This window comes from Bombus terrestris, chromosome 14, assembly GCF_910591885.1.
Source record: "Bombus terrestris chromosome 14, iyBomTerr1.2, whole genome shotgun sequence".
In the NCBI taxonomy this organism is placed as follows: domain Eukaryota; kingdom Metazoa; phylum Arthropoda; class Insecta; order Hymenoptera; family Apidae; genus Bombus; species Bombus terrestris.
This window is the reverse complement of record NC_063282.1, coordinates 4,922,065-4,949,143: the sequence shown is the minus strand read 5'-3', so window position 1 is coordinate 4,949,143 and position 27,079 is coordinate 4,922,065. Positions and strand designations below refer to the sequence as shown.

The window sequence follows — 27,079 nt, the reverse complement described above, 5'->3', positions numbered from 1 at the left end:
TTAGATTAATACTAATAATAACACTGCACAAAATTCTATATAAACTGCCACTATCTTTTTATCAATTAACGAATCTAATCTGAATCTACCCAAAACCCGCAAAAATAGCTTCATACGTGGGAAACTAAAGCCGAGGAGAGCGATGGTTATACGTACAAGTGAAACTATTCAGAACGTTGATTTTGATAACATGATGTAATTGTCTTTTCTCCGGCTATCTCCTCTATTTTCTTGCTTCCTTTTAGTATCGATCACTAGTCTGTAAAGCGCAACAAAACGCTTTATCTTCGGCGGCGTATCTTCAGCGCGTGGGCTTTCGGAAGTCTGTCTAACAGGACTGGAGAAAATGCCTCTGGTCTGTCCAATAGATTAGGCCGCGTGTTTCTGACACGCGGCGCTAGTTCGCAATTAATTTATTTTTCCCTAGTCGGCCGTTAATTGTTAAACTTAGATGGGCGGTCGTCAGCAATCCCGCAGCTAGACTTCCAGACGGAAGAAAAGAGAGGAGACGCGTCGCGGGACCAAGGAGCGCAAGGAACCGACAGCTTGAAAGGAAAGAGAAGAAGCTAGATATCGGAGCAGGAGGGAACGATGACGATCGACGAAGAAGGAGACGACCGACACTCGGCTTGGGAGGGTAGAAAATTTGTTAGACAGGGTGCGGACTGGGACGAGAGAATCGAGAATTTGAGGAGGGAATGGAGGCAAGAAGCCAAGGCGCGACACGAACACCGGATTGGGTTACCGGGATAATTAGAATGATGATTAGGAGCGGAGTACGCCTCGTTGACCAATTCTTTCTGGCGCCCTTCATCCGCACGATGTTGCCTTCGAAAGATCAGCTTTCTTACAAAGGGTCACCGGAACTGAATGGGGTGAAAGAGTAAATAACGGGACGATTATCGAATCGACGATAAAACAACATCCACAACGTGTCTATGTTATAGCGGAGAACTTTTCTGCATTTGCAACTAGGAAAAGAAATATCGAAGGGGACCGAATTAGCGGCACATCATAGGTGAGTTATGTAAGAAATTAGGCTTTTTTCAAAGCATGAACGCAACAGCTGTATGGAGAGAAAGGCTAAACAACATAGTTATCAAAGTCAGGATGAGTTGCAAAGAACGAGAAACGTTGAAACACATCAAATTCGTGGAAGAACGAGCCTTTTTCGAGGAGTAGATGAGTCGAAGAGGTAAGGACCAGGTCAATCATCGAGTTGACGATAAAACAACATTCTAAAAATGTGCCTGTTATAGTAGACAGTATTCTGTACTATGAATTACGAGAAAAAGAAGGGCGAAGCTGACCGGATTTATGACACATCATGGATGATCCGTGAGAAAATCAGATATTTTCAAAAGTAACCTCGTCATCTGCTTTACAATGGAACACTTATCCACTTACTCGAATGGTATACAAAGAAGGGAGAAAACGCTGAAACTGGCCAAATTCGTGGCACATCGCGGGCAACTATCAAGACGATTGGTGAAATCGCTATTGTCAAGCTTCGACGGCGGACGTTACAACACCCCAGTGACACATTTTTATGCGCCTCAGCGTGATTGGTCGTTCGAGTTGAACCCCCGTGAGATCACTTGACTGAATACGGGTAACCGTCGTAAAAAAAGAAAGGCTAAGACATATGGCATAGACCGGAATGTTTGGATTTCTGAATTCGGTGATTCGTAAGCAGCGCGAAAGTTTTCGAAAGGAAAAAGCATATGAGAGATGGTCAATCTCGATTTTGCTGCTTCTTGTTTTCTCGGTTACGTTCTCCATACTCGACGCTGCTTAGCTCCATCCGCGTTGAAGTAGACGTGAATATTTGATCGGCCCTTCAACCTTCGCCTCCTTCGCCCTCCCACAAGCTTCGCCTCTTACCTAACCCTCAGTCCCAGCTGCGGTGAATTATTTAACGCCCCCAGGGATACCAGTTACCAACGTATATCTATGTGTCAGTCAGATTCTCAAACTCTTTTGTTCGTACGCTATTGTTCGTGTGCGTAGCCGATTACGTAATGGTCAATACCAATTACTGCCGTGGACATTTCTTAAGGTTCATGGTCGTGGAAATTATGGACGATTTTTAAGTTAATTATTTTTAGCGAATTGGCAATTTCAATTGATGAAACGTAGCAATGACGAAATTGTAAAATACTTTTCCTTGATATTATAAAAAGATAGCAGAAGATTTTTTTTCTACCAAAGTACATGTTCCTTCAGAGTTTTCTATTCATTTGCTTTCACGCGAATGAATATGCGGTAGCGCAAGTTTGAAACGTTTAATGGTCATTCGTTTGCAGTTGAATTAGATTGGAGAGAGCACAAAGGGACAATGTACAGCGACCCACTTGGAGATGTTTGGAAACCTGTGAAGAAACTATGATCGGTAAACTATTTACCAATTACCGATTGCAGTGTTGATAGGTAACGACTCAAAAATCATGTTACATTCGTGTACTGCAACATAATTACGCCCATCAATTTATAATAGAGTATTAAGATTAAAGTACTAATAACTTGATTACATTTACGAGTTCAATTTTTGTTATATTTCCTACCTTACCGAGCAACGCGCTTCTCTATCATCCTTACCCTTATCTAAAAGCAATAAATGGTATATTTTATGGTATATTTTGGTATGATATAAAAAGAACAAATTATGTTAAAGTGAAGCAATAATCAAGGATTGAGTGTTTCTGAAATCTTATTGTATAAGTTATCAAGAAAATGTATCAACGAAAATATGATTCAATAAGATTTATTTTCAAATTTTAATTACAAAATTTATCACCAGGGTGTGTTTGATTCTATAACGATTCATGTTCTATCTCTCTGCTTTTACTACTACTTAAGGAGTCGATAATCTTGATTAACTAAAGAAATTTCATATTCAATGAACCGAAATATCAATGATACGAAGAAAGATATTTTGTAATTTCTTTTACGTTTTGAAGGATTAAACCTAAAATTTATGCGCAATGTGATACCATAATCACTAGGTTAGAAAATAAAGTTTATCAAAATAACACTTTTATAAATTAAGTTCATTTCCTATAAGTATCTAAATTTTTCAAGTATAACTCCATTCATCTAAATTTTCAATATACATAAATACTAAAATTTTTCGACATTGATAATCAACTACCATCCAGTCTAAACAGCAGAATATAATTGACTTCTAGAGCTCGATTTATCATCTTCATTTCGTTATCTCAGTTTTCACGAACAACAGAACGCATAAAAGCAGAACTGTGTTTAATTAGTATGTTATCTTTGATCAGATAAGATGATTTAAATTTTACCTGCGTGGCAAGTAACAAGTGGCAAATGAGTTTAGTAGTCACTTACTGTGCCTGATACGGAAACGCGAAAATGGCGGAAGGCTCCGAACTGCTGTATTTTGATCTTAGACTAGTTCACGACCATTTTGATCGAGCGCTCTTACAAGATGACGATATTGACCTTAGAGCCTATTTGGATGCCTACAATGAACTTTACAAGTAAGGTGGCAAGAGATTGTGTTTTCTATTAACTATAACCTATAATCAGCTGGAAGTAAACTTTGCATCTAATTAGTCATTTATAACTTTCTCCTAAGCCTGAATTATTGTCGTAATGTCAATGACATGTGTAATGTCCACAATTCGTGTAATATCTTTTATTGATCTAAATTTACAAATCCCTGTCATTAAATACTTCCTACCATCTGTTTTGATTTGAGAATGACATATGTGTAATGTTATTTCTTGTTTGCAGATTTTTCCAATTGATGGGCAGTGTTTTTGGCTTTGTATCCTCTGACTTGAAGGAAAAGATCCAGGTATTGAATGATTTAATGAACAAAGACGACCGGAATTATACCACGATAAAATCTATGATAGAATATGAGAAAGAAAACAAGATTCTGGACAAAGGAGATCACTCAAATGGTGCTCGTACGCTGTTAAGACTTCATAGAGGATTAGGTATTACAATGTATGAAAGTTTCTCTGCAAGGATGTATTGTATTCTATTCACTAATATCTTCTGAATTTGTAGATTTTATTAGAGAGTTTTTAAGACAATTGGGAGAATTGTCGGACAGTGATAAGACATCCAGCTGTTGCCAGGATGCTTACAATAAAACATTAGCTAAGCACCATCCATGGGTAGTCAGAAAGGCAGCGGTAGTCGCCATGTATACAATGCCTACCAGAGAATTATTATTCAGAAAGGTATTTATGTTTTTATATAAAAATAATAGATCGTTCTGGATTTTAATCATTCTTTTCATATCTCTTTTTTAGGTCTGTGGTTCAGACGTTCAAAGAAACGTCGATGTTTTGCCAAAAATGTTGGAGGTAACCACTGATGTATTCAATCGAACACATAATTTGTACGATATCCATCAACTTCACAGTCTACCATAAAAGTGCATTTAGGATACGTATAATATTGCACCCACTTCTTGTTGTTCGAGAAAGTATACAACACAAACATTCCACATCCAAGATGTGATACATTGCCAATCCCATACATTGAATAGCAACTATATCGATGTCTTTTGTGATATTCCTTTACTTATTATTATACACGATCGCATTTATGATCACCGAAAATGTACAAAATGCACTAGCTTAGGTTTCCATGTTAATCGTACTACATCATTTTTTTCAAAACTTACTTAGAATGATTTATAAGAACTCGATGTAGCCGCCCGGAGTTATTTGTCGATATTAATATTTATGTTATAATATAACATTGTGCAATAATATCAGTTAAGTCTGTCGAGGAAACTAAGTCTTCCTTATTGACCTACCTATTTACAATAATATTTTAGGAAACGATAAACTAATGGCTTTTTCTGATAGTTGGGTAATCAATAGATATTGTGGTGATCACTAGACTATCAGTCATGGCAATATGATTACTCATTGTTAGTAATAGTCATCAGATATCAGCATTCCTGAAAATGAAAGTTCATTAGTAGAGAAAATCTTAACTGGAAAATGATCTTCCAAATCTTACCAGCAATGCTGGCAGTGATGAAACAGATAATGCTGCCACCCACGAATGCTCTCACAACAGTACTGGCCACAGATTCCTTCTTATCAGGAGCTAGAGAATTCATCATGCTCATGGTGATTCCCACTGAGCTAGGATTCGCAAATCCACAAATCGCAAAAGTAGCTATGGCCTCGGTTCTACCAAAAATTCGACCTTGTTCCTTATACTTTCCTAGAGTTTCGTAAGCCACAAACTCGTTAACCACAGTCTTCAGACCTATGAGAGTAGCCACGTCGTCACATTGATCCCAGGGCACTCCCATGATCCAACTAAGTGGCATGAATACTTTCGATAGGATCAACTAAAAAAGAATGACCTCAACTTTCAGCAAAACAAAAAGAATGAAATTATTCTGAGTATTTTAATGTTCCATTTCCTCACTTCCAAGGTCAATTCTTCGTAACCAACCAATGACCCTATCCAAGAGAGCAGAGAGTTGACCAATGCCATAAAGGACACGAACGCGACGATGTTAGCGATTATGCCTAAAATCAAAGGAATCGCTGCCACAGCTCCTTTGCTCGCAGCATCGACTAAACTGGAGTCCTTCCTAAAACAAATTTTCTATGATAAATAACATTTCGTTGAAGTACTATCACCGTAGTACACTATATTGCAAAGAAACTCACGATTTTTCTAATTTAACATTATGCGAAGTGACTATGATCTTTTCGGTTTCCGGGTAAAATAACTTGGAGTAACAGAGAGTTCCTGGTGCTGCCATCAAAGTGGAGGTTATCAGATGAGCAGGATTTGCACCAAACTTTATGTACGCGGCGAAGACGGTTCCTAAAAATTATAATTAGCATCTTCTCGATAAAGGGAAATAATCGAACATTTTGTTTAGTCACCTGACACCGTGGCAAAACCCGAACACATAATAGTGTGCAATTCCGAAGTAGTCAATTTGTTCAAATAAGGTTTGATCATTAACGGTGATTCCGTCTGAAAATAAATATACAGTCACAATATCCAAAAAAATACCGATCTACCTTCCTACCATTCCAAGAAAAATGTTTCCAGCACATGTTACTGATTCGCAAATCGAAGTCCCCACGACACTCTGTAGTATTCTACCTAAATTGAAAATGAACCATTGCATGGTACCTAAATAGTAGAAAATCTGGATGAAGAAGCTGAAGTAAAAGATCACAGGCAGCACCTGAAATATAAAGTATTTTAGTTAGCGAGGATAATTTATTTTGTGGGCTAAAAGAGGGAATTCACTGACGCTGAAAGCGAAGACACCATCGGTGACTAATTTGTCGGAGTAAATGAAGCTTGCACCGCTCTTGGCGAAGTTCAAGAACCCCTCTACTTTGTTAGCGAGGCATTGGAAAATAGATCGACCCAAGGGCCATCGAATTAACAAGAGACCAAAGAGAAACTGTAGAATCAATCCAGACAAAACTGGCCTCCATTTGACCTGAATTTGTAAAGATAATAAATATCAATTCTTGGTCAAACTTTTCCGATTTTTGAGTAAAATAGAACATGTAATGTTAAGCGTTTGTTTTAATAGCGGCGAGCATATAAATGGGAAAGGTTCTTAGACGAACTATCATATTTTATAATTAGATTGCGAATTTCTGTACAAATTCATATCTTTATGAATACAAATAAAGAATCGGAAGCTAAATAAAAATTTCATCTACCAAATACTATAATGAATACTTTACTTCGAATGTTTCGTACGTTTTTGCATTCCATGTGCATTCTAAGTATGGTTACACATTTACATATTCTTTAAATACATATGTGCACTATTACAATATCGTTATTATTTAAGATAAAAATCCGTTCTATATTTAAAGTGCTTTAGAATATGAGAAACGTACTTTTAAATCCTACGTTACAGGGAAAAGATAAAAATGGAACTTTCATAATACAACTTATTGAATTTGGAAATAGGTATCCTATTTATACGCTCGTCATTATATCTCAAGATGTCTGTTCGATAATCTACTCAGAGTGAAGGTAAAATAAAATTTGATGCAAAATTTCGGTAGTTTATCGAATTGATTGTGTGTATATTAAATTGCAATTTTGTAGTATCTGATATGTGATTTACTCACGCGACCAGGATGTTTCGAGAATATGTATCCTATAGCGAGCAATATAATGATCCCAAGTCCACTCCTTAATCTCTCCCTCGAATTAGCAGTGTCAATAATAAGAAATACAATGATTCCAATTAAGAAACAAGCATAAAGTACCGTCTGAATGATAATGCTTCCATATCTACCAAAAATAGAAATGAAACGTTCGGTGTGATTAATTGAATCATTGATAACATCGCCGATCGTGCATTTATTAAAACGAATAGATTTTTACCTTGTTTTATTGAGATTTTTGACGACGTCGTTGAATGGTCGGCAACAATATCCGAGAATTAAGTGCCCTAGGTAATGATAAAAAAGTCCGCCATAAGTGATCACTAATAAGATGATTAGCAGTCCGTAACCATCGCACCAATTGAAGTAATTCTCGTCATCTGATAAAAGTCCGGATTAAATAAAAATAACGAAATAATCAAATTTTCAAAAACCTGATTACTCACTGTCTTTTTTCCAGTATAATGTGGCAGAAACAAGATAAATTAGTACCACAGCATTTAGTATAGTCAGATACAGACACCTGAACAGTAGCTGATGTTTTGAATAAAAATTGTGCAAGGCATCGTGTCCTGCACGCAAATAACCAGTTGAATTTTCTGCCCTTTCCTGAAAGAGGAAACAGAAGTTGAAAATATAAGTCTATTTTATAGCCAAAGTGATAACAAAAATAATATTGCGCTAAATATAAATATAAAAAATTCTGCACAGTTTTCGCCAGTATTCTAGATAACGAGAAACATGACTATCGTTGATAAATACTTGACGATACTTTTATGTAATAATTTATCTCATTGAACAATAGCATTCTTTTAACAATCTTTTATCATTCTCGTTACAAACGAAGAGACACGAGCGCACCGCATACCACGTCTCTTGTCATTTCCTCGCTTGTCAGATGTTCAATCTCGAATGTGTTAAACTCGTTACTCTGTAAAAACGGAGAAACTTGCTAAAGACAATCGCTTGAGGAATGCTAATCACTCTCATTTGAAATCTCGACGCAATAGGATATTTTCTATAATATGGAAATAACGTTTTGCGATAATAGTTTTTCAGAAATTAACTAATTAACGTAAGAGGAAATATTTTTAGCGAAAAAATTGCAGAGAATAATAGGAAATTGTATAGAAGAAATGCTGTATAAAATATCTGAAATACTTGAAATAATTGAATAGAATAAACTAAATATAAAATACCTCAAAATCAGGATTTAGGGTCCCAGACATATTTCCAAAAGAAATGTGCTCTCTTTGTCAGGCGCAGTTTGCTACTAAGTAACTGGCATAAAGATAACTAACACATTGTGATCAAGAAAAAAATAATTATTTCTGCAGAAGCGAGGTTACCTTACTTGTACAGGCAACTGATAAGTAGGACAATAATTGCTTATTTCGATACCAGATAACTCCGATAAAAGTAAGTCGACTAATTGCCGAATTTCGCACAACACACGGCTTAATTTTCAAACAATAACTTTTTCACAAACACACACACATAAAAAAAAAATATATACATATATATAAGAAAAAGAGGAGTGAACTGTTCTTTTTATCAACACGAATTATACCGATCAAATCATATCACGCATTCGATCACAGCCTTTACGATACGCAACACACAAATGTTATCATAATTAAATGTCAAATTATAGAACGTTAAGTGAGCAAAAGTTCTTAGTCACGATCCGTCTTGGGCAAAGAAAAGAATTCTACTATACTAACGCTCGACGGATCAGAAATGCTATGGCATCGATATCTTCGGACGCGTGCACTCAGATAAGCCTCTTGTATCACTGAAGATGATATGACTATTAATCATTACCATCAATGGATAGTAGGGGAAACATTGAATTTCGAGTACAAGATTTTACAATTGACCTCGTTTCATACGATCAGCCTCGCGTCGCGTAGGGGACACGGGTTAAGCGCGCTAATTATCGTAGATTTCTACCTGCAGCGCGATAAGACAATAGAGTGTCACGCTTATCGTACATGTTGTTACGTTATATGTTACATATTATGCATGCTTGCTAAAATTGACTACCGATACATAATTCATTATTGTAGCCGAAGCAATTTTTGAATCATTTTTATTTTTCATTTTCAACCGTAATGGATTCAAAAACAAAATAAAATTACGCTATAGAGCCACATGATACTATGTGATACTACGAAGAGTGATCTGTAGCAAGCATTAATCCTGTTTATTTTGTAAAAATTACGAAGCGGTCTTACGTACACAGATGGCCACCACTATATGCAAATATCTTGAAATAGATTTCTTTCAACTTGGATTCTTTTTAATAGGTATGAGTTTTCAGTAGTCTGTTAATTCGACAGACTATGAATTCTCGATGGCTCGAAAATTATCTAAACGAGAGAATACCTTGAAACGAATTTCTTCCGACAGCTGCGAATTTTCGCTGGTTCGAAAATTACCTGCGCAACAACAGAAAAGGGCGACAATCCTGCGGAGTCGATTTGAATGCCTCGTTCATCCAGCGAGCCCTACGAGCCCTGAATTTGAAAAGAACCCGTGAATTTCGAGGAGACAGGGCAATTGTATCGGCGACAGGTCGAAAAAAATTCCTGGCTCTTTTTCACACGAGTCTGGTACGTAGCTGTCGGTCACGTGACGACGCGTCGTTGTAACGGATCGTGGGTGAAGGCGGACGCGAAACGCAATTTAACAGGGTGAACGTCGCGACGGCTGTCGATACTTTCTCTTGCGTGGTCCATCAAAATTCTTCCGCCGTGTTTAGCCACGCACAAGTCGTTGGCGGCCTCCGCGTGCACCAGCAAACCGGAAAACCGTGCTCGTAATCGACGATATCTGCTCGCAATTCAGATTTCAGCCGAGAATCACGAGGATCCTCACGATTCTACGATATTCCGTGTAATGACTGACCGGGGGGAAATTGCAAGACGCTCTTCCTGGACGATAAAAATAATTATCGTGCGCGAGAAGTATTGCGTTAATCGTACGGCGTATACCTTGAAAAAGATATCACCTTCGTCGTAATCACCTAATGACGGACGCGTGAATAATTGCGGAGGAATTAGGGGAATTCACAGCGAGTTACGTCGATTTCAAGAATCGTTCTTGAGGTTTTCCGTTCTTTGATGGTATAAGGTAATGAGATCGTTGGACAATAGCGAATTTCTGAGAAACATCTTAAAATCCTATATTAACTTTAGAATTATCAGAGTTGGTAAAGTTACCAGTCCGTAATTTTTTATAGAAATTTTACAGATTTAGAATGATGCATTTTTCGTAATTTGAATGATTTTCTACCTTTAAAAATATCGCTTTAAAATATTGCTCTCCGTAATATTGAAATATCGTTTGTGTTAATAACGATATTTATTATAATTATCAATTATTTTGAAAAGACTTAAATCCTTACACGTAACAGTTTCTATCGGTTTTCAATTATGTCGTATTAAAATTTTTCCATTAAACCAGAAGGCGACATTAGAATTAGAAATTCAACAAGAAATATCCTATTATATTTTCTCCTGTAATCTTCATATATTTTTTACATAACTTCAAATATTAAAGTTAAACTATTATGTAATTGTGGAAAATTACAAAAGTACTTTGCAAATACCTTTTAAGAATAACATTATTCCTTTAATTGCTCACTAATCTATGTAAAATTTTGAAAACACAGGTATTACGGAACTTCAGCGCGTTAAATATTCACTCACGCAAACAAACGCTTTATCGCTGACCTCCGAGAAGATTGCGAGTATGTTGCCACTAGATAATTAGTTACTCCTGCACGCTGAAGCTTTCACCCATTTATTTAGGGAAAGGTTACGATGAATGTGTCGCCTGGAGCGTGAGTCGGAATGCCATCGATTTCAATCCTCCCTTTTTTCTTTGCCTGAGATTTCGATCAAATTATATAACGAGGCTTATTTGTCCGCGTACCCGAATAATGGGAGAGGCGGATTTCTTAAGCGCACGTGGACCGATCGAAGGTCTTTCCAGAAAAAAAAAAGATCGGTTCACGAATAATATAACTTCGAAAACCTTCAGAATTGATTTCAGATGCGATTTCAGATCGATTCGCAAGAAAACAGGAATGTGCTAAAGAAGGCCCTTTGTTGGCAAAAAAATCCAATTACTCAGGATCTAGGTGATCTGTTAATCACGGCTATTTGTTAACACTAGAAATACCAATTAAGATCATTGGTATCAAACTTTTTTTTTGTAATTATTGAAAATTATTGTAATTTTAATTTTTACTTTCATCGAAGCAGGAGCATGATTACATATATGTACTTATTTATTTAGTTCTAATTAACTATGTTTAACAGACTTTGGATGCATGGTAAAGATTAGTAGTTCTAGTTTAATTAGTCTAATCGTGCAAAAGGGTGCACGTTGTTTCATCTTTATATAAAATAAATTGTATCATGCTTATGAATAATTAAATTATATATATATCGTATTAACATACTTTGGAAGAATTAAAATCAAACAACTTGAAACTGATTTGTTTTCGTGAATTTTTGATTTCGCTATTATAGGAAGTGATTAACAAATTAATTCGGCGGAGTATAAGGTTAAAACGATGTGGATCAGGAAGATGAGTCGCCTCTTATCTATCCGAGACGCGACGGGAGACGAGACAGGAACACGAGTCACGTACAAATTTTTGTAGGAAACCAGGCCCGCATGTTTTTCATGCGCTATCTGACACCCTAACTGCGGAGAATTTGATTTCCTAGACAGTCTAGGTCTAGGTAGACAGTGCTTATACAGCGACTGCGATGCGTCGTAAGAAGTGGAAGTTAAAAAACAGACAAACAGTCCTTGATCAACGTCTACAAGAAGAGTTCCTTCTTGATCGATCGTTTCATCGATCAAACAAACAACAAACGTCCATTCCATTAGGTCATTCTCCTAGTATCCGAATCACTTTTAAGCCATTTATTTTTTGAAGGACGTACTCCATTCGAAACTAGATATTTTTATTTGAATATAATTTTATGATGTTCAATGCACGCCTTTGATAATCTACTCGGAAAAAAGAAATTTTAAAAGAAAGTAAAAATTCAAGAAACGTGAGGGATGAAGCGAATCATCAATGACAAATTGATAGGATTTTTGTAAGGTTTGCGACCCCTTGTTGAGCAAAAGATCGTTGCCCTTCTTAACTAAAATGTCCCATCTATCATATCGAAATTGAAGAAAACGAAAGTTTTATACCATCTTTGTTTTTCTTCGTTCGATTAAAAATATTGAACCTGTATACCTTCTGACGTTCCTTAAAGGTGCAGAACGCAGGGAGCTTGAAATATTTCAACATATCTCGAGAAATGAGAATATGCTAAATTTCAGTTAAGGAAAAGAAATCAGTTTATGGGTATTTTAGAGAAAGGAGGTGCGAGTTACTACAGACATAATTAAGTTACTGTTTAAAGTAAGAATAGAGATCGGATACTGGATGATCTATGAATTTCCCCCGACCATCAGTTTTTCCTTAATCGTTCGACAAATGCCCGAGAATGTTCTTTCTAAGAATAGAGAAAACGAGTAGACTGAAATTATTTCAAGATAGATGGGTGCGTCAAACGAACGATTGACGTACGTTCCCGCCACTCAGGCGCAATTTGCATTTTTCGGAGCTATCCGCTTCGCCGAACTGTCTACGGCCTTGATAATTCTACACACCTCCTCTATTTTCCTGCTCTACGTAGTAGAAGTTAAGCAAGCCAGTTTTAGGTCCCTGGCACGGGGCCAAGCCCGTTGAGAATAGCGAAATCCGAAGAGCATAACTTGTGGATAAACATCGGCGTTACACATGCTTCTCAACATCAGCGTGGTGCAGCACGTCGCGGCATCACGTTGCCTCCCGGATCGAAAAATCGTCTCTAAGGAACCTCCAGTGCGAGAATTCGTCGATCTTGTCCTCTAACTATCCTGTCGTTAGCTTATTCCTTAGTAGGTTAAACAAAAATTTCGTGGATTTACAGTTGTCATCGATGAACCATATTACATTTTTAAACAATGCATTATGAGGATAACGGTGTATAATAATTATAATTTCTGAAAAGCGACCGTACGAGAATGTTTTCAATGTTCTCTCATTTTCTAAATTATTTTCGTTCATGGTAATTCACCAAAATTTATGAAAGAGATAAGTACGAGGATAAAGCAGTGTATCGACGACCAATTGATACAATTCTCGTAAGGTTCGTAAAAAATTAAAATAACGCATTAACGATTCCAGTTGGAGATCATACCGTGGTTCGCGAAAGTATTGGAATAATTTCATTTAATATTGGCCAGCCCAAAATTAGGTCCGCTTATTCACTCGTATTAAATCCATAATAATATCGTATTTATCTTTGTCGTCCTTCTTTTTTTTTTTTGCGTTTGTAGAAAACGATTTATGAAAACACAACCTTAATTAAAGATTCGAAAGTCGCTGAACGTAACAAATTGAAAAGATACAGAGAGTCTGGGAATGCGATGCCGGAAGATAAAAAACAACGTTGACTGCACTACGATCGGAGACTCGCCGGATTCTGGTACATGGATCTGGTTCAGCCGAACGTATCGTATCTGATCCAAGTGAACAGTGTGATTCCCACAGAGGAATTTAACGCGCGGAAATGCGTAGTTGCTGGCCACGATGGAAACAGTAAACCAGATGGCCAGTCAGTCAGTCCTAGAAGATGAGAACCGAAGAAAATTGAAGATTCTTCCGAGACATCTTCCTGTTCCTCTTATTTCGCGCGATTCTGCTGGAACATTTAAAAAAGAAGAATCCCCGAAATGCCAACGACAGAGCCAGGAACAAGTTTCGTCGCGACGATCGTTTCGACGAAATCCTGAGCGATTTATCATCGACGACTCCGATTTAAATAACGCCGTGTGGCGATTGTAATGCATTTTTAATTGGAATATTCGTGTCTTGTGACTTCAAATTAGTCGTGAATGATTGGCCTCATTGATATTCCTCGATACTCGTCAGGAATTGCATCGATTTAAATCCCTTCTCGACACTCGCAATGCATTTTTAATTCGATTCTTGAATTATTCCTGCATTATTAAAAAGTATCGATAACATTTGATACGGGAAGAGAGAAGGGAAATACAAGTACGCATTAAAATTGGAATACTCATGTTCCTCTCTTCGTGGTCTCGGGCACGTCTCGTCGGAATGCGACGAATCCGATGCGTCGTCTTTCGTCGCAGCACGCGACTTTCCTCCCGAGGCGGGAAGAGTCGGATTCCGCCCTTTATCATCTCTGCGTCAGTTCCTATGTTCTGTTATCTGGACTGGCGATCATCTTCCGAAAGCTTGGTAGCCGCTGGAAATTAATCTCCGCGCTGGACACGCGTTGAATCGACGGGTAGGAACAATTTGTGCTCTGACAGCGAATTTATTTTATCTCTGATCTCCGACTAACCAGCCTGCATCCTATAAATTACCATCTAATACGAAATGCTGCTTTTTATATTAAATTTATCGATCGGGACAAGAAGATCGATAATGACGGACGGCAATAATAAATAATATTTCCTTTAAAAAAAGGGGAAACGTATGAAAAATGCGAAAGTCAAAAAGGTCTACTACTGCTCGATAATACATGACTAATTTATTACGCGTTTTATATAAAACATTTTGAAGTTTCATTAGCATTGCAATCAGACGCATTATTATATTGGGTAAAATTTGAAATCGCTCTGAAAAAAAATGTACGAGTTACAATATATTTATTACAAACACGTGCTTTGCAAGATATTATCAAAGCGTTTGAACAGTCAACTGTTAATCATTTGGTTGGTAAAAATGAAATGTCATTTATTCGAAGTTTCGATTTAACGAATATAATACCATATATTCAATGATCAACGATTAGCAGGAAATAATTGACTGTTCTCAAATACAACGAATAAACCGTGGCAACTTTTATATGCATTTTCAAATTGCATTCAAACTGTGCCAATATAATCGCGACAGTCGACTCTGATTAGGATGTTAATGAAACTCCAAAAACATTCATCTAACGCGCGTAATACATTCGTCAAAATTTTCTATGTTAAGTGTCCCAATACTTTCGTCAGTCACAGTCAGTAATTATGCATGACGTAACGGTACCTGTGAAATCTGCGATCGAGAATCGTCTAGGAGCGTGATCGTTCAAGTTGAATATTTTACTTTCGACCAATAAAAATACTGGAATATTAAGAAAAGGGTGGACGGGACACCGATGTTTCCGATTTCATAAGATTCCACGTGCGATGGCGAGGCGGTGGAACGAGTGCACCTATGCGTGGGTGTGATTGCGCAATACAATTCGAAATTCAAATTTCGCTTCCACGAAGCCCGAGGATCGAGCAGGCGAGACCAAATCTCCCTCTCTTACCGGATTCCAGGTATATTCCTTATCTCGATAGTTGTCTGCCTTCGTGAAGGTGGCAGAGGAAGAGAGATGTATCCGAGTCATGTAAATTGCACCATTTCCATTTTTTCCTTCTTGTCTACGTGTTCTCGCGCTGCCTTCTCACCCTTGACCGAGCTGTATCACTCTTAACATTTCTCTCTCTGTTATTTTCGCACGTTTCAATTCCAATCGGAGAAATAATTCGACAAACGTGGGCGACGCAAGCACGTCCATAGTTTTTCCCCGAATTGCGACCAGTCGTTTGGCATCAGGATATCAAGGAAATCTGGCCAGTCGTTTGACGCCAACGTATCAAGAAAATCTGGCAACTGGTCGAAACCTTAACAGAGTTTGGACTCGTGGAGAAAGTCATCGAACCTACATCGCATTCTGTTTAGCGCACAGCCCGGCTACTATTATCAACGTTTTTCTGCATTGATCGAACAGTCGATGATTCCGCCGAACTGGCGTTAGGACATATAAGTTACAAGGATTACGGGAATTGCGCAGAAATAGATTCTGATAATTGTACTGTGAATTGTATTTTTATATCTGGACCTTACTTTTGTTCTATCAAACAAGAAGATATCTAAGAGATAGTTCGTACTTTTCCATAATTTCCTGAAGTGTAACCTTCTAATCTACAAACTTCCTATCAATTAAGCGAAGATGATTAAATTCTCTTATAACAAAAATATGAAAATGAAGTTGAGAATATAATATATATATCTTTCATCAAGTATATACATATTTATTATAGAGTAAGTTTGGAACTAGGCTAAAACAAATGACTAAAACTCATACGCATTTAGATTAAAATGGTTAATAAATTTGTTAAAAATAAGAAAACACGATTGGGTCTAAAATGATTAAAAGGATGCAGCAAGTTTAATTACATTTGATGCTACCTGAATAGTAAACTTTCCTAAGAACTTAAGCTACCCCAAATCCACCACTCTTTTACAAACTCGCTGAACTGAAATTTCTACTGACTTCAGAAAGCACCCAGTCACGAATGGATGTTTCCTAGGATGTTATTCGAACGATCCACATTAATACGACACGGGGTGTCCACGGGCCAGTTCCGAAAGGGTTCCGCTCTATTCCTCATCCCTATCCGCGACGCGAGGGGCCTGACAAGGCCGACAGATAAGTGTTACGATTGCAAACAACAGTTTGATGGCGAGGCAAGGCCCCGCGTTATTTATTTTGGTACGTCTAGACGCCAGATTGTCTGTCCGTACGTCCGAATCGCGACGGAGGATTCGGAGGTGACGTCAGACGTGACTGTATTGCATCGTCGCGTCGGAGAGATTCGACGATTCGGCTTGTCTCTCTTCGCCGGATCAAATTGCATTCTCTCTCTCTTTCAGCCGACGTCTGCCATCTAACTTCTCTGTTGTCCGCCAGTATCATGTGGCCTCCCTCTTTTTGTACATTTAAATGCGTGCACGTGTCTGCGTGTGCGCAGCGACCTGCGATTATATGCACCCGTGATCCAAACGCATCGGTCAACACAACGGCTGTAGTCGCTCGCTGTAGCTCAGGGGGTGAATAAAGTATCCCTCGCATTTTCTTTCTCTTTTCGTGACCCCGTCCATTTGTTTACGATCGAGGTGATCCTGCCGCTGCTACATATCGATTCGATTCCAGAAAGATCGCGTACACCCGGCTAAATTTACCCTTTTGGTAGACTGGTGCGAACGCACGATGGGTTCAACGGAAATTTGATTCAGAATTTTCCAGGCATCTTCTGATGTGAAGGTGTGTGGGAGGAGAAGGAGGAGGAGGTGGTGTAGTCTAGCAAAGTTTATCCTGGACGATGGCTACCTGCCAAGAGAAATCAATCATTAATAAAGAGGCTTTCTTGTTGCAACACATCTTCAACTCGCTTTAGACAAACCGAGGGATAACCGAGGATAACCTAAGATACAGAATAGAATCTAAATTTATCTTAATTCTGAGAAAGATTTAGCATGAAAATTTATTCTATATTATTCTAGCATTCTTGTTAAAAGATACATTTCTTCCGTTGCAACATACCTTCAACTTGTTACAGGGATAACCGAGGATAATCTAAGATACAAAATAGAATGTAAAATCTTAACTTTTAGCAACTTCTTTGTCGTTCTATCATTCTTATTCGGGAATATATTGTTAGTTAACCCTGCCTAGTCTGAGAATAGATATGAACGACTGTTATGAGGAATTTTAGACGCGAACCATTTCCGATAAATCTCGCCCTGGCGTACTATAACATATCAGAAATGATTTATTTCAGAAAGCAGACGGTCGCCTGGCCGATGTCTGTCCAGCAGAGAGACAGTCACAGCAGACAGGTTCAAAGAACCGAATCCTTTAACCTAATTTTCAGATTCGGTCGCGTCACCACAATTTACGTCGTCCGACGAAAAAACAAAAGATTCACGACCTTTCTAATCTTTCTCGTTTGCAGCCAAATTTATGGATTTTCACACGGATCCCGGCGACCGATTCGATCACGAGCACGGGTTTATTTTTCGTCCCGCTCTGTCTCTCCCGGTCTCTCTCAGTCTGCGCTTGTTTTTTCCCCCTTTCCTCGTTCCCGTTCTTCTTTTTGGGCCCCGTCGTCGACGTGCTTTGCCACGTATTTTCACGCACGCACGCGGAGGCTGCATTTATTAAAAGCGATACATTATGATTCAAAGATCATATCTTGGGATTCGTCTAGACGGTGGAGAGGGAGACACCCTATAAAGTCGTACGTGGCTGCCCCTGAAACAAGCAACCGAATACAAGGTGCCTTCTCGTTCATTTCTTCTCGCCTCCGAGCCACCGTTTTTCGTTTCCTTCTTTTCTCTCGCGAGCCCCTTCGTCACGCCAGTCCGCGTTCCTCTCGAACACGTGAAAACGTCTCCCTTCTCTTCCCAGACCACGAACAAATCGTTTCATCGGACGAAAATTCTTCTGAAAATGTCACATGGGGCGAATTCACGTTCCTAGATCTGCCATGATATACTGATCCTGAATCCTCGTCTGCATCTGGCGAAGAATTATTCCCAGTAGTATCGGTCTTATCGAATAGAACATTGCCATTGCCAAAAAGTGGGCCTGTGAGATACCTATCTTGATAATTCGAAAAGAGAAAGGGGCGGACAGCAGAAAGAAGAATCGTTGGAAAAAGGGAAAAATCGAGCAGACGAAGAAGAAGAAGAAAATGTGAGCGCGATAAAGCGTCACGGAGATCGAGAAAAGGCAGTCGACCGCGGGATTTGGGCGAGCGAGGGAAAGGGATTACCACACGCGCGCGGCGGGTGGAGCGAGAGGAACAGACGCACGGAGAGAAAGAGAAAGGAGACGAAGGAGAAGAAGAAAAAAGCGAGTGATCGTAGTAACACCGGCGCGTCTCCTCTCGCGGCTTCGTGCTTGTCTCGGAATTAGTGAGTAGACAGAATTATGTCCGTGAGCAGACCAGCTCGGCTCAGTTGAGACTTACTGCTCAGCCCGTGCACACGTATGCTACGAATCTTTCCTACTTACATATATACCGCGGCTTCCTGATGCGATTAGACTAGTCCGCGATCACCCGCCACAGAGTATCACGGACCAGTTTATTTAACACTTCTTCGTAACGCGGATACACTGCCAGCGTCTTCCGTCAACGTTTGTCGATCCGTTCTCTGGGTCACTCGCTACGACGAGAAGAGCCACGCGGTTTTCAGCAAACCTACCTCGTCACGACGATTGCTCACCTTTCGGGGGTTGTGAATTCCCTCACGCGATAAAAATGAAAGACTTGATTCAACGATAACAGTGGCTACATTATCGTATCAATGAACGAAGTGGTGCCATTTTCTGCCTTCGTACGATCCTGACAGAGAGAAAGGGACAAAACGAGTGAGAATTTCTCAGTCTGAGAAGAAGAGTTTGATGGTGGTCGTCATGGAATTCTCTGGGTTCTTCGTATTGTTGTTGGTCGTCTCGATTGCAAACAGTGTCTCGGGCCACCATCATCACCACAGTGTGCACGCGGACGACAAGAAGAAGGGAGATCTGATGGACCACGTGAAAAGGTACGCGGCCAGTGACAACGAGAACGTGGTGCTCTCCGAGGGCGACAAGAGCAGGAGTCTGAGGGGCGAAGAAGCTAAAGGCACCGTTCCCTTCAGCGAGAGGAGGCTGGAGAAGATGCTGGAGAAAGCTATCCTAAAAATAATCACTGGCGATCTCAGCACGGGTGACATGTTGCTATTAAAAAGCCTAAATTACAGTCTAGAGGAAGTTCTGGCGATTCGCGAGAGGGAGCTGAACAAGAAGAAAGACGAAGAACTGAGGAAAAAGGAAAATATGAAATCTTGGTCGAAGGTGTTGTACGGAGATGGAGAAAAGAAAAGTAGAAATTGGAATAAAAATTCCATGGGCCGTTCGTCTTCGAAGAAACCCGATTTTGAAAACGTTAAACGAGAAGGTAAAAAGAATCGTCACGTGGATAGGTCACCTTCTTACAAAGATTTCGACTTTGAGGCGTATAATCGACAGGCGATCCTCGATTACGAGAACTTACCCTCCAACTTAGAATTTCAGCAATCCTGGTCAGAACCCACGGTTGTCGACTACGAAGAAGCTACCAAAGCTTCCAAGGAGCAGGACGTCGCAAATAATCTTCATCGTGACTTTGACAGAGCTATGGAGCCTCACGTGGTCTTTAAGATCCGATACGATGACTCTGAGTTCGATTCCAGCTCAGGTTCCGACGAAAATAACAAAAATCATCTTAGAATGCCTAAACATCACGTTTCGATGATGAGACATACAACTTCAAAGAATACTGGCAATTCCTTTCATGCGTCCACATCGTCACCGCTCTCTTCAGCTACTGCTACTACTGTGCCTTTGGTTTATCAATTGAGCAGCACCAACATAAAGGGTAACTATCTAAACAATGATCCTATAGCAACCACACTTTCAACATCGAGTGGTGTCAGTACCACCAATAGTACCATTTCAGATAAAATTTCGGAGGACAAAAATGGTACAGATATCATCGTTCATGTTACCAATTCTACTAATAAAATAGAAGTTTCAAAAAGTGTAGAGAAACTTAGTGAGAATAAAAGGATCAGTGAATACGAAGGACTCGAATGGGTCGAGGATGACGTTTACAGAGTTATCCCTGAATTCGTGGATTCCCTTGGTTTCGAGAATACCGAGGATAATGAGACATCTGACTATGAAGACTCTGCTCACGATTCCCGACTAAATTGGAATCCGGAGGATAACGAAACCGATACGTTGGGGTATCTAAACGACACTCCTGATTCTGTCAAGCTCTTCATGGCCAACAATAACGTATCCGCCGGCAGCCTTCCCTTAGCCAATCTGTCGTCCTACCTGCAACTAGCCATTGCTCATCGACGAGGGTAAGTGAACTAACCAATGTGTTTTATGATTCGACGTTTTCCTAATCTATGCTTCAGTTCACTATGCTCTTGATAATTAAGATTTATTTCTATTTAATTAATTCAATACAGATTCGATTCATGGGAGAAGATTATAAATTTCAATAATCGTAGATGACTCGATATTTTTTTCATTCATTATGTTCCTTTTTGTCTCATTCATTTTTCACATTAAATGTTGTTTATCGTGTGTCTCGCTTTGCAAAAATATCTAATAAAAAAATCTATACAATGTGCTTTTTGTGTCTTTTAGAGGAAACCTAACCTCAAGCTTCGACAGGTAAGCTTCACCCTGATGGCACTATGATCTGATGCTTTTTGGGTAAGGGACTCGGTTTACCGAGCAAGATGGACAGATAAATTCTGTCGAACTCTTTTTGTTTTGCTCCCCCGGCCGACCGGCTGCCTTCCTTCTGGCTTGGCTTGCATAATCTAAAAATACATTCTCTCTCATCACGATTATCTCATTGCTCGTATTGCATGAGATACGATTTATTGCGATAACAACAGGAGATCTATTCTCCACAGAGGTATGTTGTGTCTGCATGAAAAGGTAACACGCATTCTTCCCTTCTTACTCTTTCCCTTGAAACCAAATCGGCAATCTTCTTTTTAATTATCGTAATGAAAGAAAAAGGCAAACGGTTTTCCAACGACGTAACCCAGACCTGTGCTCGCGAATACTTGACGACAAAGGCGTTCTCGACGAATCATTGCCCCCGCCACGTAAAAATATCTCGATGGCCCGTAAAAATACCGTGATGAAACGAAGAACCACGAAGCGCCACTGAATTTCTACGCCTCGGGCTGACCAGCGTCCGCTTCTTCAACCGCTTCGCCTCCCTTTTCCTCACTGATATTTTTCTAAACAAAAAAAATTCCAAAATTAATTAGAGATCGTTCAAATTTTTAAGAAGAGTATTGACAAAATTTTACACCGAAACAAATCCAGTTACGAACGTAATCTATTTTAAAATGGTTATGTCAAGATTTCGTGATAAAATTAGTGATTCATAATATCGTTTAGAGATTTCTGGTGCCAGCGAAAAATGATTTATCGACCAGAGTGGTCGAGAAAGACAGACGCGGGAACGAAAAGCAAGCCAGGAAGGACGCGCTGTGGAAATTCCGCCGTGGTCCCTAGCTATGTTTTTAAATCGCCCTCCTTCTCCTCCACCACCTTGGCCTCTGGTGCGAAGGCGTTTCTTTTATTTTATTAAGTCTAGACGCGTAAATGCATTCGTGTCGGCACTGGCGTAGCCTGCTGAGAGTCCTCCGGTGTACCCGTCGTTCCGCTTCTTCCTCGGGACTCTACAGGGTGATCTGGACAATCCACCGATACTAGAATCCTCTTGCTCGATTTCAAAAGTTAGTCTGGTTTCAGTCGAAGGAAAAGGAACAGAGTAATCGCAGTTACTTCATCTAAAGAATTATACGTGTTACTCAACGATAACAATGTGGATTAGGGACGCAGATCAAGGGGAGAGGCTGATGTAAAGTGGTTCTATAGTATCAGACGGATTAATTTATTTCTTACAACGTCTATAGTAAAGCGGACGTGGGTTAGATCGCAACGACACAGCAGCCTTAAGTTGAGCACCCTCATAATCACCGGGTGTCTAGTCAGACTGCAGTTAGGACTGCTCTCTTATGAGGTTATGTAATACATTTTAATTTAATGCGCTGACCTTGTCTATGCGTCTCTCTTCCTATGCCGACAAAGATGATGCGAGATGCGCAACGGAGAGCGAGGAGGAAGTTTTCGTCAGTGACTCCCCACCTCACCGCCAGACGATGCAACGTGCATTTTTTGACGTCGTTAATCAGGTCGTCGTTCACCGTTTCGGGATCTAACATTTTCTTCAGCCTTCTGACCTCCGCCACCTATCAATCTTCTCGCGTTGATTTTTTTCCCCACAACAGCTTCCAAGTTTTTTCTCCTAAAAGTTATGAAACTTTTTATAATATTTTAAAGATTATTCTGTAATACAATATTCGCCTCGTTGATCGAAGACCTGTCCAGCTATACAATAAATTCTTCATAATGATAAAAATGAAAGATCCTTGAAGAAATCTTCTTGTTTAGATTTCCACGTGCCGACGCTACTTCGTGTTCGTCCGAAGGCTGTTACAAAACCGGCGTAACGTAGCCAATTTTCTTAATACGGTACTCGGGAAGGATCACTGGATTCATTCTCATGATGCAACGGCCTCCAGACACCCGAGTCCTTCCCTTTCCCAGACGGCAGACAGACGTGACACGTACGCAACGAGACGCTGTAGAATGCGTGACTTGGACGTGGCTAGATTAAGGAGCATGTCTAGAATGGAATACAACCCGTCAAGATTTCGTGGCGAGATTTCGTCCGAATACTCTCATCCTTCTAGCTCTCCGCTTCCCTAAAGGAGTTCCTGTACAAAAAAAGTGGGACAAGTTGAAACTCGTAAAAAAGAAATCTATTTTTTTCACGTTTTCTCGTGAACGTCTAACCGCACGTGGTCACCATTCCCGTAACCTGACCAGTCGATTGTTTAGGAAAACCACTTCTGGTTGTTTGTCGAGCAACAACGAGGTCGTTGACGCGCGATTGGCTGCGCTTAAAGGTCCAAGTGGGCGTCCAGTGAAGCAATCCTTGCCAGTGACGTAGATAAAAGACGCTCCTCCTTTTTTTCCTGCCGGGTTTAATGACTTAGAGCTTCCATTATGCAATCCCGTAATCTCACCTGATCGTCGATGCAAGTTCTACATAGATAGACTCGAAAGTCTTCTCTTCTGTAAGTTTAATTAGTAGTTAATTAGCACTTATCGTTATCGTAATCTCAGATTATGAGATTGTTCTCTGTTCGATGAAACATCGAAAGTAAAAATTCATTTAATAGGAGATATTAAAATTCGACATATAACACAAATGCATTAACACTTCCCTGCTAGACGAGACGAATGAGGTATATACTAGTGCTCGTGTCGGCTGTCTAGTCAATGTCTAGAACGTATAATAAATATCTGTGACCCACACTATGGGCCCTATAGGTCACTGACCACCATCCATTAGTCTGCCTTGCTGCCCGGAAAGCTTACACGTATCTCCAAGTGAAAATTTTTACGTCGTCATCATCAGGCGCGGAATTCTTCGAATATTTCTGATTCTTTTATTTCACTTTACTCTCTAACTCTCAATTTCTACCCTCGATTCAATCTAAAACTTCAGTTTCTATCTACTAATAGATTTAAATTGCAAACTCTCCTTTTTTACTGTTTTATTCGAGTATTTACATTGAGAATTTGTCGACTGCTGTGATTTTTTATTTTCCAGTTTACTTTTTATTGCTAGTTTATATCGGTTTATAAACCTTTGTTTCTGTGTGCAGCCAGGGTGAAAAGGCCATCGAGGACATCAAGACGCGGGTTCTGGCTCTCACCGGAAGATTCAACCTCAGCACCGACGCCAACCAAGTTCAACGCGAACGACTCACCATGTTTTCACCGACTTGTAAGTTACTTAACTTGTTAACGGGAATATTCCTTAACTATGTAATCGCGGATTAAAAATTTAATATAGATAAAGCAATTTCAGTTAAGTTTTCAGGGTTCGAAAATATAAATGCGATACAACCCTCGTTAATACTCTAAATATTTTTCTGGTATAAAATATGTATCGGTCTCTTCCATCAGGTCAAATTCCACGGAACACGGATCAGGATGCCTGGACGGACTCATTCTCTATGAATATGCACTTTCAATTGAATTTGTCTTCCAGCGATCACGTGGTCGCCGCTAAATTAAGAATATTCAAATTACCACAAGAAAACACGACATCTTCCTCAGAAAGCACATTTGACGAAGAAGAGGAAGACGAGAAGAAGATCAGGATATCGGTCTACTATTACACGAAAACTTTGAAGAGGCATCGATGTAAGTTGTGGATTGATCTATAACATTAATTGAATAAAACTGTATTATTAACAGCGAATAATAATATTAATTGAATAAAAATTTGTATTAACAGCGAAGAAACGCCTGATGGATTCGGTAGTGACTCCTCTCACATCTAGAGGTACCCATTTGGCGTTGGATGTGAGACAAAGCCTTCGATTCTGGAGACTGAACCAACGGAATTCTCATGGAAACGGAAGTAACCATGGGCTGGTAATACAAGTTGAAGATCAAGATGGCAGGCCGCTGAAACCGGCTCTATATATTCAACAACCGTCTTGCGCGGATCAGGATTCAGATCAGAAGGCATGTGAGTGTGTGCTCTAACAATACTAACTCCGATGTGACAATTTCGATTGCCTGCTTGCATACCTGCGTGACACTTAACATCGTGTGCCATAACAGACTTGGATGCCTTAGATCATTTGAATAAGTTAAATGATTCAAACAGTCGCGATTGTTGACTATCGCGATTAATAGTTTGCGAGTTTTGCTGTATTGGCGATGCTGTGTGGTTTTTGTCGTGATTTCACGCTGGCGCGTAGCCAGTTCCATCATATTGAGACTAAATTTTTATTTCATAGATAGCTACATTTTTCATAATGTAGCAGCAAAAATATTTGTAACGCGTAATTTACTTGGAGTAGTTATTTAAATATTTTGAGACATAGCTTTAAAGATTTAGTCTTAGTATAATTAATGACATTACCTATTATGAAACATATTTACAACAGTGTCTTCTTTTTCTACAGACCAGCGAGTACCTGCACTCTTCGTACGAGCCTGTACTCGTTACGTTCGCATCGTAAATGGAAAAACGGAGACGTACGTCAACTGCAGGCATTAGAGTGGAAGAGAAAAACACTTACATGCTGTGAGAAAATAGACAATCATTCACGTTGCACTTTATCCTTGGAAAAAACAAAGATTATTTTTACGAAGACCATAGAACATAATCCTTGAACTGTTGCTCGATTCAAACACATACCAACACATACCACTTATACCATAAGTGTGAAATACACTTTTGTAGAAAGAATAGTCATCATTAAGTCGCGACGTGTTTATATCGATTATCGATCGTAACTACATATTTTATAAATTCGTTAAGAAAATGGAAAAACCAATTTTTCCATTGCTATGCAATGCATATGCAATTATTCTTGCATAAATGAATGCGTTAAATTCAGTAATGTAATCAAAAAAATTTTAATATTTTTTATACAAGAATCATATTGACGACATTCTGGGGTTTTTTTTTATTGTTCTAAGCGCGCGCAATACAAAACGCAGACAGATGTGCCGTCACCACTGTAATTAATTTTGTAGCAGTAACGAAGTAAAAAATGCGCGAAAATTGCATTAGTGGCGAACTGGTGAGAGAGTGAGTATAATCCCAGTAAAAGTTTTTTTATAGACTGCTTTTTAATTTAAACAAGATGTTAACTTAAAGATGGAATGCCGTGTTATTTAAGTGCAGTAGTGGTAAGTTGTATTTTATTGTTTTTTATCATTTCTTGTAATATGCGAACAGACCGTGGCTTTTACGGGAAAGACATCGAAATACCCGTTATTTCGCAAATAATATTAGAGTTAAATTTTAGTATGATTTAATGATGTACATACCAGTGAAATCGAATCAGTAGATTGATTAATATTAAATTAGATTAGATCATGTTAGATTATCAAGTAAGTTATTCTCTTGACATGTATGCATGTACACGTTGCACATGTATGTGCAAAGTAATACACGCATATACATGTCATGCCCACGACTGATGCAACCAAATGTAAGAGCTTAGACATAAATATTTATGTTTTACGTTAATTAAGCAGCGCAAATCCGTGCTGGATTTCTATTACTACACTTTAGGTGGGACCATATAGAATATTACAATTTGGTACAAGCACTAAGTACTTCACTATGTTGTAATGGCCCATCTGAAAGATTATGTTACTTATTATTATATGCTGTTATTGTTTAACAAAGAAGACAACACGTTTTCACAAATCCTACATAATTCCTGTACATAATGTATATTTAATTACCTAGTTGTTCAAAAATAAATGGTTTGATGTCGAAATTTATAATGCCTTTATACTGAATGCATTTTAAGTTTGACTCCTACC

At 39.0% G+C, this 27,079-nt stretch overlaps 3 protein-coding genes and 2 long non-coding RNA genes across 9 annotated transcripts in view; 3 read left to right on the top strand and 2 right to left on the bottom strand.

The window, feature by feature from the left end:
• Positions 1–27,079, top strand: part of LOC125386272 — a 336,686-nt gene that overhangs the window by 242,915 nt on the left and 66,692 nt on the right. The gene's annotated exons all lie outside the window — the stretch shown is intronic.
• LOC100643665 (ceramide-1-phosphate transfer protein) lies at positions 2,825–4,781 on the top strand. Of its 2 annotated transcripts, XM_003400544.3 has the most exons (5): positions 2,825–3,005; positions 3,288–3,506; positions 3,763–3,971; positions 4,045–4,220; positions 4,293–4,781. In XM_003400544.3, the coding sequence occupies exons 2-5, from the start codon at positions 3,379–3,381 to the stop codon at positions 4,413–4,415; spliced, it is 636 nt and encodes a 211-aa protein (XP_003400592.1). In that variant the 5' UTR covers positions 2,825–3,005; positions 3,288–3,378; the 3' UTR covers positions 4,416–4,781. The 2 variants fall into 2 exon arrangements, with proteins under 2 accessions (XP_003400592.1, XP_012171533.1); XM_012316143.3 differs by lacking the exon at positions 2,825–3,005 and having other exon boundaries at positions 3,155–3,506.
• LOC100643543 (solute carrier family 28 member 3) lies at positions 4,029–9,101 on the bottom strand. Of its 2 annotated transcripts, XM_012316144.3 has the most exons (12): positions 8,366–9,101; positions 8,035–8,097; positions 7,613–7,775; positions 7,387–7,546; positions 7,128–7,293; positions 6,284–6,478; positions 6,053–6,214; positions 5,904–5,997; positions 5,682–5,841; positions 5,434–5,602; positions 5,014–5,353; positions 4,029–4,951 (listed from the first exon to the last, which is right to left on the bottom strand). In XM_012316144.3, exons 1-12 carry the CDS (start codon positions 8,393–8,395, stop codon positions 4,923–4,925), a joined length of 1,731 nt encoding a protein of 576 aa, XP_012171534.1. In that variant the 5' UTR covers positions 8,396–9,101; the 3' UTR covers positions 4,029–4,922. The 2 variants fall into 2 exon arrangements, with proteins under 2 accessions (XP_012171534.1, XP_003400591.1); XM_003400543.4 differs by lacking the exon at positions 8,035–8,097 and having other exon boundaries at positions 8,366–9,093.
• Positions 18,123–27,037, top strand: LOC100643095. 3 transcript variants are annotated; one of them, XM_012316142.3, is made up of 6 exons: positions 18,123–20,976; positions 21,269–21,295; positions 24,385–24,506; positions 24,689–24,928; positions 25,023–25,255; positions 25,702–27,037. In XM_012316142.3, exons 1-6 carry the CDS (start codon positions 19,487–19,489, stop codon positions 25,756–25,758), a joined length of 2,169 nt encoding a protein of 722 aa, XP_012171532.2. In that variant the 5' UTR covers positions 18,123–19,486; the 3' UTR covers positions 25,759–27,037. The 3 variants fall into 3 exon arrangements, with proteins under 3 accessions (XP_012171532.2, XP_003400587.2, XP_003400588.2); XM_003400539.4 differs by having other exon boundaries at positions 25,023–25,259; XM_003400540.4 differs by lacking the exon at positions 21,269–21,295 and having other exon boundaries at positions 25,023–25,259.
• On the bottom strand, positions 21,043–24,388 carry LOC125386271. The gene is made up of 2 exons (XR_007226268.1): positions 22,704–24,388; positions 21,043–21,879 (listed from the first exon to the last, which is right to left on the bottom strand). It is a non-coding gene; the product is annotated as an uncharacterized LOC125386271 (long non-coding RNA).

What these genes read in the sequence shown, in the direction of transcription:
- LOC100643665 (XM_003400544.3), top strand. Translation starts at nt 3,379, where the DNA reads ATGGCGGAAGGCTCCGAACTGCTGTATTTTGATCTTAGACTAGTTCAC. An exon ending in GCCTACAATGAACTTTACAA is followed by an intron (nt 3,507 to 3,762) that starts GTAAGGTGGCAA and finishes TCTTGTTTGCAG; the next exon opens with ATTTTTCCAATTGATGGGCA. An exon ending in GAGAATTATTATTCAGAAAG is followed by an intron (nt 4,221 to 4,292) that starts GTATTTATGTTT and finishes TCTCTTTTTTAG; the next exon opens with GTCTGTGGTTCAGACGTTCA.
- LOC100643543 (XM_012316144.3), bottom strand. Translation starts at nt 8,395, where the DNA reads ATGTCTGGGACCCTAAATCCTGATTTTGAG. An exon ending in ATGGTGTCTTCGCTTTCAGC is followed by an intron (nt 6,215 to 6,283) that starts GTCAGTGAATTC and finishes TTTATATTTCAG; the next exon opens with GTGCTGCCTGTGATCTTTTA. An exon ending in GGGTTTTGCCACGGTGTCAG is followed by an intron (nt 5,842 to 5,903) that starts GTGACTAAACAA and finishes TATAATTTTTAG; the next exon opens with GAACCGTCTTCGCCGCGTAC.
- LOC100643095 (XM_003400539.4), top strand. Translation starts at nt 19,487, where the DNA reads ATGGTGGTCGTCATGGAATTCTCTGGGTTCTTCGTATTGTTGTTGGTC. An exon ending in CACCATGTTTTCACCGACTT is followed by an intron (nt 24,507 to 24,688) that starts GTAAGTTACTTA and finishes CTCTTCCATCAG; the next exon opens with GTCAAATTCCACGGAACACG. An exon ending in GGATTCAGATCAGAAGGCAT is followed by an intron (nt 25,260 to 25,701) that starts GTGAGTGTGTGC and finishes CTTTTTCTACAG; the next exon opens with ACCAGCGAGTACCTGCACTC.